Consider the following 14,935-nt stretch of genomic DNA (forward strand, 5'->3'; position numbering starts at 1 on the left):
CATGGAGTCAGCCGTGACCGTGAAAGGGATGTTGTGGTCGGCTGACTTCATAACGGATGATGTGGAATGCCACGAGGCGGATAAGAAAAGGGCCGCTCCCAAAAAAAGTTTATTGGTATGTCTGACAGTGGTTCAGAGGGCATCTTTGACGCGTCTGAGGAGGCCTTTGGCATGGTCTGACAGCACTCATTCAGCTGCTCTGCTGTGTTGTCACGTGCTCTTCCTCAAGAGCTTTGTGATTGGTCGAATGGCTCTGCACCGTTCAGAAAAAAGTCACTTCCACCTCCCACGGCTGCTTCGTCCTGGCTGTTCCATGTTCTTGTGTAACCTTCCGAACAATGAAAGATCCATGAATGAAACTTACCTGGAGGCCATGACATCGTGTTAAGTCGAGAGACAGAGGCTACACTACTTGTTGCTGGAGTTGTTGGGCTCTTCCTATCCTCTTTGTTTTGCTTCAACCTCGAGCACCTCTTCACCTCGGCCAACATGCGTGGCGTCCAAGTCTTCTCCGGCAGATCTCACCCTGCCCTCGTCGAGTCTATCTGTGAGCGACTGGGGTCTTCACCAGCCAAATGCGAACTGGGCAACTTCGCCAACGGGGAAATCAGCGTCCAGATAGGCGTCTCTGTTAGAAACGAAGATGTCTTCATCGTGCAGAGTGGCAGCCCTCGCATCAACGACAGTGTGATGGAGATGCTCATCATGATTGCTGCATGCAAGGGTGGCTCGGCCAAGTCCATCACGGCTGTGATTCCTTACTTCCCTTACTCCCGCCAATCCAAGAAGAAGAGTCACCGAGGTGCAGTCACGGCAAAGATGCTTGCTAATCTCATGGTGGTGGCCGGCGTGGACCATATCATCACGGTCGACCTGCATGCCTCACAGATGCAAGGGTTCTTCGGGAAGCCCGTCGACAACCTATTCGCGGAACCGATCATTGCCCGGTGGATCAAAGCCAACGTCCCCCGCTGGGGCGAAGCAGTCGTGGTGAGCAAAAATGTGGGTGGTACGAAGCGAGTCACTTCCCTGGCCGATGCCCTCAAGCTCAGCTTCGCTCTCGTGTCCACCGACAAGGATCGTTCACGGCATTCACACCACCACAACAACCTAGCGGACAGCATGGTTTTTTTTGATGCCATTGAGCCACAGTCCATGCGTTATCGCGACCACCTTCTGGATGTTGATGAGGCCGACGATGCCGACAACGAATCCGAAAGGTCACACCACCGCACTTTTCCTTTGCGTGCCAGGGGTCCCACGCTAAATGGTGTCAGCCGCCCTGGCATTGGCAGGCCCAAGGCAGTGACGATAGCAGCGAGCCCCTTGGTCCAGGCGGCGAGAGTGGAAACGCCTTCTCCTCCTGCTTCGCCCAATCCCTCGTCCCGCCTCGAGCCGATTCCCAGCGCACGCCGACCCTCTGAATACGAAGCTAGTGAAGCGCAGAATGATCAGCGGGCAAGAGATGTGGTCGTGGGCCGGCTGATCCAAGGCCACTTGGTGGACGACGACCGTCCCTCTTCAGCAATGTCTAGCATGTCTGCTTCCCTGGCGAACCTTGCTGGCGAGCGACCTCTCCAAGACGGAACAGATAACCCCACCAATGATCCTATGACTTCGTCCTTTGTATCCAATGCATCGTCCTTTCAACCGGAACATGCGCTCGGAGGAACCTTCGACGCGGCCGCAACGTCGGATGAAGAAGAGGAGGGTATCAAGAATCCTGACCTTGAACACACCATCACCCTCGTAGGAAACGTCAAGGACCGGACTGTCCTCCTTATGGACGACATTATTGATCGGTCTGGTTCGTGGATTGCGGCGGCGGAAACCTGTGTCAAGATCGGCCATGCCAGAAAAGTTTATTGCATCGCAATCCATGGACTGTTTGGCGAGAGCTCCTTGGAGGAGTTAGAAGCATGCGACTACATTGACTATATCGTCGTGACAAATACCTTTCCCGTGCCGCCTGAGCGGATCCGTGCTTCGAAGAAGCTCATCATGATCGATCTCTCCAATCTCCTCGCGGAGGCCATCCGACGCAATCACCACGGAGGTAAGTGCAAACTCCCGATATGGACCATCCGCAGCTGACTCGATCATGTCGCAGAGGATATGTCGACGCTGTTCCAGTTGAATGCGTGAGAATGACCAGCTCTCTCAGCCCTGGTCTCCAGTCAAACTTCCTTGTCAGATTACGCCTATCATGCGCTCGACCAAGCGTCGTGAACCCTCGAATTGTCTTATTCATAGAATGGCACGACCAATCACTTATCAGCTTCGCGGCCTACAAGTGCTTCAAAGTACGTAATTCAGACCTTCAATGCTACTACCCCTGTAACACAGGAAACAAAAGTTCCGCTACTCATGAGCTCACGGATCTGCCGCCATGGCGCACCCCAGGAGCTCGAAATCTTAGCGGCCCGTGCCAGACGTTGCCAACGCCATGATGGTGTCAAGTCCCGGCCGGTGGGCAAGGGCATGTGCTGTTGTGTTACAACAATTTTTCGGATTTTTCTAAGCCACTTTCGTATCCAGCACGGGCATAGGGCGCCGGTATTGTTTTTCGGTCTCTCCAATCAGTGCCGGCATTGAACTTACCCAAGAGTTTTCTTTCGACGACACGGGATCAACCCGACAGAATAGTCCGTCCCTGCCTCCAATGCTGGGAACATGTGCTCATGGGGATGCATGACGGCTCTAACCCGTCTTTTGTTTTTCCTTCGCCCGCCAATAGGAGGACTCTCTCCATGAACACCGCTTGGAACTCGGTGTTTTACCATGAAGGATTATTAGAAGGCATTATCCTTTTTCATTTCACTCACTCCAGCGGACTGTCGTGTAGAGCTTGGAGGGTGGGGAGCTGAACCAGAAGACCGTGCAAGCCAGATCGAGACGAAATGCATCTCTTCTGTCCACTGAGGATCACAGCACGCGTTGCGTTGCAGCTGCGGGGCTTGTCTAGGGGAGCAGCTAGCACAATCTTCAAGAGCGAGTCGTCAGCCAGGACCAACTGTTTAGCAGATGCGCGGATCCGGTCTTGGGGGGCTGTGGGGGAGTTGTGTGGGCGACCTCTGTGAAATCTGTCGCTGGAAAGTCTTGGGAGGGGGATCTTGCGGGCTGGCAATCTCTCGGGTAAAAAAGGATCGACACTACGCCTCGTTAAAGGACGATCGGACTACACCGCGAGAACCACTGGGCTGGTGTCGCTAGGCCATTGCCCCGGGACTTGTGGCTTGCACTTCGGTTCGCGCTTCACCATTGCGTGCGTAGCTTGGTCCATACGATGACAGCGCCGCTGTGGGGGTCACCCGGCTATCTATCCTCTGGCGCTTTACTGAGGCCTTGTCTTGAAGAGTCTGGAAAAGCCACCAGGTTGCATTGATACTGAAGCACCGACTATCGAACTTTGCATGGGCCTGGGCTTTGGTCCGACGCCCTGCTCGGCCCACAAACCCTCCCATGCTCAATCCACACCGGTTCGACCATGGCATGGCTCTTTTCAGCCTGTCGTTGCCTTCCAAAGCCTGGTCAACCAGGGACGACTATGTCATCTAGCACCCTCTCTAAATCCAGGAAAACTCTAATTTTGGTTCACGACTGGGGAAAGGGGTTAAGTCGTCGACGCACGATACTCATGAGGTTCCATACCAGCTGGTATGGGCAGGTGAGGGACTCTCTCGAGAGGCAGCTCGGGCTGAGGTTTTTAGGCTAACGGGGGGAATGTGTTCCCGTTGAGCTATGAGAGAGACTTAAAACTTTCTTTTGGATGGGTTAGGTGCAATGCCAACTTACCGACCCAGCGTCGATTCGCTCAGTCGCTCACCAAAGCGTGAGCCTGGGTCGCTGGAGCCATCCCGTTAAGGGTAGTCAGAAACGCTGGTGAACGGGTTCTTTCTTGTCAGAGGATTTCCACGCGGAAAATGTGATTTTCTCCTTCTCTGGCCCATCTCTGCAAAACCGACAGCCACAATCGCTCCTGACGTTCTCGACGCCAAGTGATGGAAGCATCGTGTGTGCTTGATCTGTTTGTCCATCACGGTCCGTTCGCGCCCAGCTGATGCACCGAAGCTTGTTGAATCACCATGCTGTTCTCCCCCGGGCCTTACCTGTATGAACGACAAACGGCTGCTATAAGTATCGCTCGATCTCTTCCTCTCGCTGACCATTGGTCTAACCATTTACCCCAAAGAAGCCCTGACGACGAACACCCTATCCATCCATTGATTGCGTCTAAAAATAAGATACGAAAAGATCAAGCGAAGATGAAGACCAACACTGGCGTGAGTCCTGACTTTTGTTGCACAGCGCTGCTGGACTGTGGGATATCGCTGACTCTCGAGGCATGCATCTGTAGCCGGCCAACACTAGGTTGAACTTCCGATACACTTATCCGCAATGCCCTGGGCATGAATATGTCAAGATCTCATCTCCGAGGGATTCTTCTATAGTTTGGCATTGTCAGAAATGCACGCAGGCCCACTCGACAATCCATCAGTGCCGGCTCTGTGGCCACAATCTGTGCCCGAGCTGCGCCAACTACAGCAGCCAACGTACCGGTGTCATGGTGCCTTCTAGCAGTCGCACTCATGGTCGGTGAGGGAAAGCAAGAAGAAGACATATCAAGTCGATGGTTGCGGATCGGCGACGACTGCGGTGCACCACCATTGATGGCCACAGACTTGAACATGTCTTGTTGGGGTGCTTGTGAGATTACCTCTCGTTCCACAATCTCCCTACTGTCTCGATCGATCGATCGATCGATCGGGCCAATTGGGCTTGGTGGTGGACCTTTTTTCTTCGGGACCACTATTTCGGGGACTTGAATACAGTTGCTGGCACACCGTGCAGGCAGGTTGACTTCAAAGACACAAATGAGAGCTGCGTGCTGCCTGTGGGTTGCTGGGGAGGCACTGCGTGCGAGCGAGAGCTCTGACAGACAACATTGTGAGCGGTTCAGCTCAGGCTCAGATCATTCAGGTCATGGGAAGTGAAAACTGATGCTTCAGAGGGGATTCCGTGGGGGAAGCACGAACACAACGACATGCTTGAGTCAATGGTATTGTCATGACCCCAAGGGACGACGGTCTCGTCGTCCTTTGTAGTGCCGATTGGCAGTTATCTGAACCGCTTCTTGTAATACATAAATATCTGCTGGCCCTGCAGCCACTTGACAGCCTTGGACGACCTTATCCAAGGTCCGGAATACCGGGAATACCGGTCTCCATCAACCATCTGTGAAGTATGCTTTCTGACACACAATCGTTGCAAGGCAAGCAAGTCTCTGCAAAGGCTCGGACAGAACAATCGAGCCATGAAAGTTCACACAGTGGGTTGTGTGGCAGGGATACCTCTCCTTGTCGACGGGCAAGCGATCAAGAACCTGAGAGAAACACATAAAACACAAGGGGCACGCAAACGTCAAGCAACAGCGCGAGCATGCTCATCCCGCTGCTTTGAAAGGGCTAAAACGGGCGATGGAAACAACTCCTTCCCCCCTGGAGGGGTCATGATTCTCTTCTTCCGGTTGACCTTTGCTTCTGATGTTCTCCTCTCCGATCCCCCCCCTACTGCTGTCTTCTCCCGTTCAACTGTTGCTCCCTCCACCCCAGGCAGTCTCGATATCAGACCAGACAGCCCAGAAAGAGTGCAAGAAGTGCAGAACGGCGGTCAGTGGGTGCTCACGCGGAACCGACCTTGTTCCCTCACCTCCTTTCTTCGAGTGCGTGCGCCATGGCTGGCTTGCTGGCTGGCTTGCTGGCTTGCTTCCTTACCTGCATATTCCTCTTCTTCTCCGCGGGCGAAAGGTCAAAGACAGAGAGGCGAGAAGGGAGAGACGAGGACGCCCAGGAGAAGAGAAAGCAAATGGGCGTAAGGGGTAGTGCGGCGTCGATCATCTGCTCGCTGCTGACCTGGGTACGCCGCGTTGGGACAACTTTCCACAACGGGGGCATATGCACATGCACATACCTACACGTCCAGATAACCCCCTGCCAGTGACGCCCTCTGGTGCCGTGTGTGGGTGACACAGAGCCGCGAGAAACTCGGAGCAACCAGGCCGCCGGGTCTCTAGAGGCTGCTGATATGAGAATGGTTAGCCCCAGATGCCACACTCCTGCCTCCCGCCTCCGGCATCAAGCAAGGGGGAAGCGTGAGCGTTGATTGGTGAGAGACAGGGGAGGTGGAAGATGATTCCGCCTCCTTCTCTCTCTCTCTCTGTGGCTGTCTCTCCTTCGAGGCTGGGTGAGGTTCCACTGGCATGTCGCAGATGCGGACAGTTAATAGGCGAATTGACTTTGGAATATGAGGCGCATCTCCGGGATCCCCGAGATGCCTGCAGATTGTGTGAGGCGCCACCACCCACCATCAAACGGTAATGGTGTAAGTATGGGTGGATGGGTGGATGGGTGGGTAGGTAAGTTGCCGGTGAAGAGGAGATCAAACGAAGAAGACAACGGAAGAGGAGAGGGAGGAGAGAAAGGCGTTCTTGGAAACGTCGAAGATCGCCAAGGGACGGACAGAAGAACCAAGAGCACGAGACAAATGGCAGGGATGTATGTCATGACTTTGTGTACCCTGAGCCGAGTATACAGCTTGTGCAGGTTAAGAAGCTAATAGTACTTACTGGGAGGTACCTGATTTGCTATGCGTATTTTAGCTTAGTTTGACGGTGATGTGGGTTGCATGAAGTTCGCTCGCATCTCGTATCGAGTACATACACAGCATGCATGCATATGCTCTTGTGGCACACACAGACAAACACAAACACTGCTGCGTCGTGGGGATTTGTTACGAGTCGTGTCGACCGTGTCGTCATACAGTACATTACTTGCTGCCCTAGGTACGTTATGGCAGCCAGAGGAGAGAGACAGACAGGGAGAGAGATCGACCTCCCTTATGGACCACGCCTGCATATGCAGCATGGCCGACTATCCCATCCCATCCCATCCATTTGGAATGAGTGGAAGATGAACTTTGCACCCCATAAGTTTTCCTCCTCCCCCATCATGTAGATACCTAGATACTGCGTAGTAGAGTTCGGACGGTAGGTACTTCCGCGCTGCAAAAGTCCGGATCGAGGAAGACGTGGCTGAACGTGGACTGAGATGAGAATAAACGAATCTCCACTCTAACTAGCTCGTATCCTTCTTGCCACGGTCCTCCTCCTCCTCTCTCCCGGACGCGTCAGCGTTACGATCGTTGTTACGGTGTTAGAAGTCACGAGCATTCGTCCTGCTCTCGCTCGCCACTTAACTCACGACTACTATCCCGTGTGTTGCAGCGGTGCCTTGGACAGCTGAATATGGGTCCCCCAGACTAGCGAGCGAGCGATCGAGCGACGGGGTCATCGATCTGCAAAAGTGGTTGGGTTGGGGCCATCGAGCTAATGGGGAGCGAGGGATGATGCCCAGCAAAACTAACGACAAACGAATACATACTACTCCGTAGCTGGTAGTCACTCCATCATCGCGGATTTGCAAAGGTCCGAAACTCTTCGGAGTGCCCTAGGACGAGAACAGGCAAGGGTGGAAAACCAATCGACAACAACACCGGTGACTGACTTGCCCGATGATATGAATGACCCTATGTTCAACGGATTAGGGAAAAAAAAGAACAGGTCCCAGTGGGGGGAGAACAAACTGGTGCCCCCGGCCCTGTCGGGATCGGGTTCAGGATCATGGTTCCTCTCGAGCGGCACGGGATGCAAACTGTGATGGGATTTCTGGAACATAATACCTGTGCCCGGCGGATTGATTGGCTGGTGGTGGTATTGGGCCATCACCACCGTCACCATCCCATTACCGCCGTGCCGCCCTCATGGCCCATCCACGACCTCGTCACGACTAACTAACTATCGTGGGACCGAACGGAGGGAGTACACTACACCGATGCCGGGTGATGAGCAGTTTCCCTCTTAGTCCGGCCCCTTGGCCGTCGGAGAGCCCCCTTCCGTCGTGGAATACCTCTGCAGCATCGGGGTCCAATCTAGTTCAGCCCACAAACGAGGACGGCACATGGCCATGGCAAACAGTCCGACGGGACAAAAGGAGAGGAGGATAAGCAGCGTCCCAATCCGGGCACACGAGAGCTCATCCATCCATCGGTTTGTTGTCCTCTCTCGGATCGATCCTAGTCATATGAAGGTGTCCCCGGCATCCGATATTGAGCTCAACCCCTTCTTTGTAGCTCGATGTCGTTGTAACAGCCTCAAGCAGCCTCGTCAGGTAGACCTTGGAACAGGCTTCGGCCATCCATTTGGGCGGGGCGTGGCACAGGTAAGCTCGCATGCAGTACGAAATTTAGTAATAACGCAATAGACAAGTGCCAGATGGTATCTGCCAGAAGATCCAAACAATCTGCTTTCAAAGCCGTGGGCGTTTGAAAAGGGAAAGGAAAGAAAAGGAGTGAAATGCAGCTGCAAAATCCACAGCCGGACCCGACCAGCCGATCGTTCATATGGGTACCATTTCTATACAATAATCACCGTGCTCAGCCAAAATGATCCAGGCTTTTGGACGCTCCCAACGGACAAGACATTGCCAGCCGCCAACCAAGACCGTTCGTCCAACCCGTCATCATGAGAAATCTCGCCCCTCAAGTACGATCGGCGCAGCCAGAGTCCAGCTGTAGATACCATAGCATAGCCATGCACTGATGATCTTGATCCAACTTGCCCAGTATGTTCGTCCCACCGGTGTAAAGTCGCTCGCAGCCTCCGGGTCCATTTTCTGCGTCAAAAGTGTCGCCACCCAGCACGTCGCCATGAGGAAGATGATGTGGAACAAGCTGTAGTTGTATTGCGTCCCTTGGCGTTCGTCGTCCTTGGAGCTGACGTCGGTCGCATCTTCATCGTCAGAGTCCTCATCCAATGCGGAGGCCGGGAGCGCTCCACTTTCCACCGCCGCTCTCATGATCTCGCGACGGGATGCGGGCTGCTGAGACACCAGCCCGTGTTCGTTCTCGTCTTGGGTGAGCTGGGCATATCGATTCTTTCCAGTGTTGGACCCCATAGCGAAGCCCTGTGTAGCGGCTCGAGTGGTGGTGTAAGCAATGGTGAGCATCGTGACAATCGCACCCAACACGACAGTAGTCGTCCGAGCGCCTCGGGCCCGGATGAGAGGATTGCAGTGTTTGTCATCAGGCTCCATGGCGACCGCCGAGAATGTGAGGTAGGTGCAGTAGACTGCCACCATCGCCGATTGCGCCAGACCTGCCTTCGGATTGGCGTCTTGAATAGTCGGCTGAACGCTAAGGAAGGTGACGAAAAAGAGGAGGATCAAGTTGATGGTGATGGCGGCAATGTTCATGCTGCAGCCACTGCTGGCGAAGAAGATGTACATGACGATGGTCATGGCGAACGCAGCCAAATACATGCCCAAGCTCGACCCCATAAGTAGAACTTGCCACAGCCGGTAGTTCGGGCCATCGCCTTCGTCAATCTTGTCCTGGCAGAGTTCAGCCCATGTGTGCGCGAGGTCGACCAGGAGGATAAGACCCAGCAGCACAAAGAGCATAGCCCCGACATATGCGACATAATTGCCCCAGAAGAGGAAGAAGCCTTCCGGAATGAGAAAGGAGATGACGATAAAGCCGATCCAAACCAACAGTTTCGGGCCCCAGAAGCCATTCTGTAAACCTGCTCGAGTGTCTTTGGTGCTTCGAACTCCAATGAGCAGAATGGAAAGAATCAAGTGGAACATGCCCAAGGCGAAATTGATGCGCTGGACTGCAAAATAGCCGTAACATTCCGACGAGCCGCACTTAAAGGTCATGTAATTGAGGGTGAGATGTTCCAGCTTCTTGATAGCCCAAGGTGTGAGCATTATCCAGGCTAAAATGCTGTTGACCAGCAGAATCATGGCATATGCAATTCTTGTGGCAATTGATGACCGGAATTTGGACATGCCGCAAGGCCCACAGAGCATAGAACATGACGCTGCGCCGCAGCACGAGGCCGCCACCGACCACAACGTCGCTGCAGAAGGAAGGACCAGGGCTGGGATAGCGAGGACGGCGCCCATGTTGGAGAGTGAAGAGGGGTCGTGAAGGTGCCGTGCTTCAAGAGGTGGGCAATGTGTTTTCGGCGGCGGATATCGAGGGGGTAGGAGTTGGTGTGATCAAGCAGCGAGAAAGCCAGCGAGATGCTCCCTATCGTTACTCGGTTACATACAATACGATGCTGTATTGATCGGCGGTAGATGTTGGTGGAAGAGATGGGGGAGAGCGATGAAGCGCAGGCGCCAACTACTACTGAGGGAGTGAGGTCAGAGCCGGCCGGGAAAGCGGCACCTCCAATGGCAGGTCAGCCGAGTGACGCGAGTGACCCATTCTTCCCATTGGTTGACGCTTTGACGTTCTGGGACTGCGGCGTCGGGTCTATTGCCGATTGACGACTTTCTGGCGTCCCAACGTCGGCCTTCTTTTATCTGTGCTCCCTGCGCCCTCACCTCTCTTCCCTCACATCTCACCTTCCAGGATTCTGGAGAGTCTGAGATACCTTTGTATCGATCATGACGGGCTGATCATTGTGGTCTCCCGCCAGAGCTTCCCCAAGATGATCCGCACATCAGACCACAAGAAAGCCCGGATCATCACCGTGGTTGCGTGTACTGTCACTGCATTGGCTTGCGGTTCCAATGTGCGCAGGCTCCCTCCTCCCCCACCATGAGACCACGACTGACCACTTTGCTAGTATGGCTACTCCATCTGGGGTCCCAGTTTCGCGTCTCGCCTCAAGTTGACGGCCACGGACAGCAATCTTATCGTACGCAAATGCCCCCCACACAAACATGTTCTAAGAGAGGGAACGTTGACTGATCCTCTGGGATGACGCAGGGAACCGTGGGCAACTTAGGGATGTATGCATTTGGCATCCCCTCCGGTATGATGGTCGATGCCAAAGGGCCACGATGGGGAGTCGCTTTGGGCATTGTACTGTTCGCTGCCGGTTACTATCCAATTGCCAAAGGTGCGGCTCCCGGAGTTCTCCGTGTCCGAATGCGGCGTCGAGAGACATAGCTGACGGCCTTCTAGCATACGATGCTGGCCCCGGACACTACAGCGTGGCACTGATCTGTTTGTTCTCGTTCTTCACCGGCGCGGGAAGCTGCTCGGCCTTTACTGCATCCATCAAAGCAGGTAATGCACAACCCCCGGGATTTGTCGATGCTCTGGGTTTTTTTAGCTGACCCTGAGAAGCTGCCTTAAACTATCCCGAGTCTCGAGGATCTGCAACAGCATTCCCGCTCGCGGCGTTCGGGCTGAGCGCTTTGTTCTTCGCTGCTATCGCACAGTTACTGCCTGGCGGGACATATAACTTTCTCATCCTTCTTGCTACGGGGACGGTTCTACTTCCTTTGCTTTGCTTTCCCTTCATGCGTGTTATACTTCCTCACAACTACCATCACCTCCCTCAGCATGAACGACAAGTCCTGCACCGGACGAGATCTTCAGGGAGTCGCCATCTTCCTTCTCTGGACGAACCAGGTGCGCCCCACACACGAAGCTCCAAGGCCCAGTCTTCAGTTGGCGGTGTCGACCAGCCCCATGACCACGAAGCCAGCAATGGGGACGAGGAATCTTCCTTGCTCTCCAAAACTTCCAGTCAAGAACAAGACGCCGAAGACCTTGAAAGTTCAAAGCACATCGAGTCTGACAGGATTCATGAATCTCCGCATCTAGACATCCGAGGCTTCGCTCTCTTGCCCCATGCAGAGTTTTGGCAATTGTTCCTAATGCTTGGGCTGATGACGGGTATCGGTCTTATGACGATCAAGTAAGTCAGTCCTTGGGTTCCCTCATCGACCATGGCTAGAAAGGAGAGCTGTGCTGATATATCGCCTTTCCAGCAATATCGGCAACGACGCCCAAGCGCTTTGGAAGCACTATGACCCCTCCACTTCTGTGTCCTTCATTGAAAGTCGCCAGGCGATGCACGTTTCCATTCTTTCCTTCTGCAGCTTCAGCGGCCGCCTCCTCTCAGGCATCGGCTCCGATATTCTTGTGGCAAAACTGAACAGGTCCCGGTTTTGGTGCCTGTTTGCGTCCGCGCTGACGTTTTGTCTGGCACAAGTGGTGGCCACGGCCGTGTCTGATCCCCATTATCTCATGTTCGTGTCCGGCTTCACAGGTCTGGCTTATGGGATGCTGTTTGGGGTGTACCCGAGCCTTGTCGCACATTGCTTCGGTGTCCATGGGCTCTCGCAAAATTGGGGAACCATGACCCTGGCGCCTGTTATCTCTGGCAACGTCTTCAACATTCTATACGGGAAGATCTACGACGCCCATTCGGTCCGGAATGAAGATGAGGGACATATGGAGTGTCTCGTCGGGAAGGAATGTTATAAATCGGCATACTGGGTGACTTTTGGTGCCTCAGTGCTTGGTGTGCTGTGCTGTTTGTGGAGCATCTGGCACGAGAACGAAGTTCACAAGGCCAAAGGGAAAGAGGGCAAGGTCAGCAGAAGATCGGACCATGAAAGAGTGGCCTGACCAATTCCCCGGGCAGAGGCTTTCTATTTACGTTGCATGTTTCCTCTATAAGACATTTCTATAGACCACGCTATTCGCTTCCCGCCCAAGCTGCCTCCTCAGGTGCTGGGGATGTGTGGCTCGTACCTTTCCGCACAGATATTGGCATGGATATAGAGACGGAACGGATGACATTTGGATTACAGAATCTAGTACGAGCAATGGAAAGGGTTTTTTCTACAGGGCATTGTATTCCAGTGTCCTATTATTTCGTAAGTAGGGAGACGTTCTTTCATATGGATGGATATATGTAGAACTCATGTGGTTCGACACATATCTGCGTTGACTGCAGTAGTTTTGTGTCTATCTCCTACCTCCTATCTACCTACTTACATATGTACCAAGCGTGACGCACTCAGAGGGTTCTTCAGGCATGGATGAAAACCCCAGGCAAATAAAAGGTACGAGGAAAGAAAAGGGCTCGGGCCGTCTCATCCAGTCATTTTATTTCAGGTCCTCCCTGCCCATGATAACCCTGTCCCCGCTCCTGTTCTCTGTACCCTGTACTGGGTACACACCGCAAACACCACGCCCATATCATACCCTGCAGGGTACGCACGTAAGTGAGAGAGTGAGTGAGTGAGTTTGTAGGAATGTATGTGTGTGTATGTATTTCGAAGACCGACCGTGGTCCCGAAACCCCAATCCTTCCCTCAGGAAGCCTGGTTTTTTCGCCCGGTTGTCCAGCGACGGCCTGTCAGCCTCGTAGGCCCCCTATCGCGAAGTCTCCCATTCAGTCAATTGATCCCGCCTGCCTCCTTGAACCATGAATGAATTATTAGCCCTCCCATTGACCTTGAATGAAGAAATCAGACCCCCAAGTGACAGTGAACTAGAGTTGGTGTGAAAGGGGGAGAGAGAAGCTCGAGCACAACACATAACGGATGAAGCTAGTAATAACAATGGTGAATGGGAATTTACTAATGTGAGCAGGTAATGCCATCACTTTCCCCCCTCCCCGGGGTCGAACGCCCTGATGTGACCATGTTGTACCGAAAGAGCCCTTCCCGTGATATCCGTTGCCACAGTATTAACCCGCCTGAACCCCTGCCCTAGTAGACCGTTTCCGACAATCCTTTTTCAACCGCAACATTGTCTTAGCAATGGCTATTCCCTTGTCCCCATTCCTCCGGCTGAAAACTCCCAAGCGAATGCAATGAATGATTTTGCTCCATGTTCTGCGTTGACTCATCTCGTCACGTCGAAGGCTCATGCCTTGTCTGGCTCGACGGTGACCCTTGCCACCTCGGCGGCCGCCGTGGCCTCCTCTTGAGCCACTCTCACTGGTACATTATTGACCGGCGGATTGCTGACCAGATTCGAGGGTATTGCGGGCGTATTTGCAGGGGAGGCAGTCAGTTCACTAATCTGCTTCTCCAGTTCGCGAATACGCATTCTCAGCATCTGGTTTTCGCGAGTCAAGTTGGCTGTCTCGGCCTGGTAGAAGGCGGTTTCGTCGCGGAAGCTGTTTCTGCGTGCCGTGCTGGGCGATTCGAGAGGTGACGGGGGCCATTCACCACTGGCAGTATTACCAATGTTTAACTCCTGGCCAGGCAGTGGTCTCAAGGCTGGCGAACGGCTTGCGCTCGAAGGTCCACGCGAGATCCGTCTTGTCAGTGGAGGGACCGTGGGGACTGCAGGGTGTACCGATGGAAAGGTGATGGAGCGTTCGGAGGCAGGTGTTTCATCGTCGACCACTGCGGTGCTGTTACCTGCCAGAGCCGAGTTGGGCTGAGAGGAGTGTCGAGAGTGATGACCATTCTGGCCTTGACTGTTTCGGAGAGCGTCCAGTTGTAGCTGCTGCTCTCGGATCATCTGCAACATTCGGTTCACTTGTGCCTCTTGCTCCTGTTCCAGCTCATTATGGATTTCTCCGAGACTGGGTTGACGCTGGTGGTGCGGGTCACCCGTGGCAATGGCAGACCTGCCACCGATGGTGGGCGGACTCGCTGAGGCATAGCTATGACCGAACCCAGTTCTCGGATCGCTGCTGGACAGTTCGCCCGGGCTGGGAATGGTCGGGTCATTGAGGTTGAGGTTGATGGCAACTTGCGAGCGACGGCGATCACTAGGCATCCGACCCAAGCGTGGAGATCCTCTGTTACTCAAAGAAGACCTTCTAGATTCGTTGGCGGCATTAGTGACGGCGGTGGCAGCGAGAGATATCGAGGAACTTCGAGGAGAGGGGGTTTGTTGGCGGTTGGGAGGGATGTTCGTGGTCTGCATGGAGCGGGGCTGCATGGGCGAGGACGACGTCGATCTGGAGGGAGGAAGAGAGTTTAGGTCTGGAGGAGCCATCTCAACACAAGAGAGAAAACTCCAAGGCAGCAAAGGAATGGAACGATATTAGTATGTCGAAAGGATGTCCTTGTGCGATGCGAGCGATTACGCGGGTGGTGGTCAT

At 53.9% G+C, this 14,935-nt stretch overlaps 4 protein-coding genes across 4 annotated transcripts; 2 read left to right on the forward strand and 2 right to left on the reverse strand.

Annotated features, from left to right (window-relative positions):
- Positions 1 to 489: 489 nt before the first annotated feature.
- Positions 490 to 2,145, forward strand: AYL99_10730 (hypothetical protein; the record flags this gene model as incomplete). Its single annotated transcript, XM_018842236.1, has 2 exons — positions 490 to 2,056; positions 2,111 to 2,145. 2 exons carry the CDS (start codon positions 490 to 492, stop codon positions 2,143 to 2,145), a joined length of 1,602 nt encoding a protein of 533 aa, XP_018688397.1.
- Positions 2,146 to 8,576: 6,431 nt separating this feature from the next.
- On the reverse strand, positions 8,577 to 10,022 carry AYL99_10731 (hypothetical protein; the record flags this gene model as incomplete). Its single annotated transcript, XM_018842237.1, has 1 exon — positions 8,577 to 10,022. The coding sequence occupies one exon, from the start codon at positions 10,020 to 10,022 to the stop codon at positions 8,577 to 8,579; it is 1,446 nt and encodes a 481-aa protein (XP_018688398.1).
- Positions 10,023 to 10,555: 533 nt separating this feature from the next.
- On the forward strand, positions 10,556 to 12,492 carry AYL99_10732 (hypothetical protein; the record flags this gene model as incomplete). Its single annotated transcript, XM_018842238.1, has 6 exons — positions 10,556 to 10,639; positions 10,694 to 10,765; positions 10,837 to 10,969; positions 11,035 to 11,139; positions 11,200 to 11,776; positions 11,850 to 12,492. The coding sequence occupies 6 exons, from the start codon at positions 10,556 to 10,558 to the stop codon at positions 12,490 to 12,492; spliced, it is 1,614 nt and encodes a 537-aa protein (XP_018688399.1).
- Positions 12,493 to 13,740: 1,248 nt separating this feature from the next.
- AYL99_10733 (hypothetical protein) lies at positions 13,741 to 14,829 on the reverse strand (the record flags this gene model as incomplete). Its single annotated transcript, XM_018842239.1, has 1 exon — positions 13,741 to 14,829. The coding sequence occupies one exon, from the start codon at positions 14,827 to 14,829 to the stop codon at positions 13,741 to 13,743; it is 1,089 nt and encodes a 362-aa protein (XP_018688400.1).
- Between the last annotated feature and the right edge of the window lie 106 nt (positions 14,830 to 14,935).

This window comes from Fonsecaea erecta (assembly GCF_001651985.1).
Source record: "Fonsecaea erecta strain CBS 125763 chromosome Unknown Scaff12, whole genome shotgun sequence".
Lineage (NCBI taxonomy): Eukaryota > Fungi > Ascomycota > Eurotiomycetes > Chaetothyriales > Herpotrichiellaceae > Fonsecaea > Fonsecaea erecta.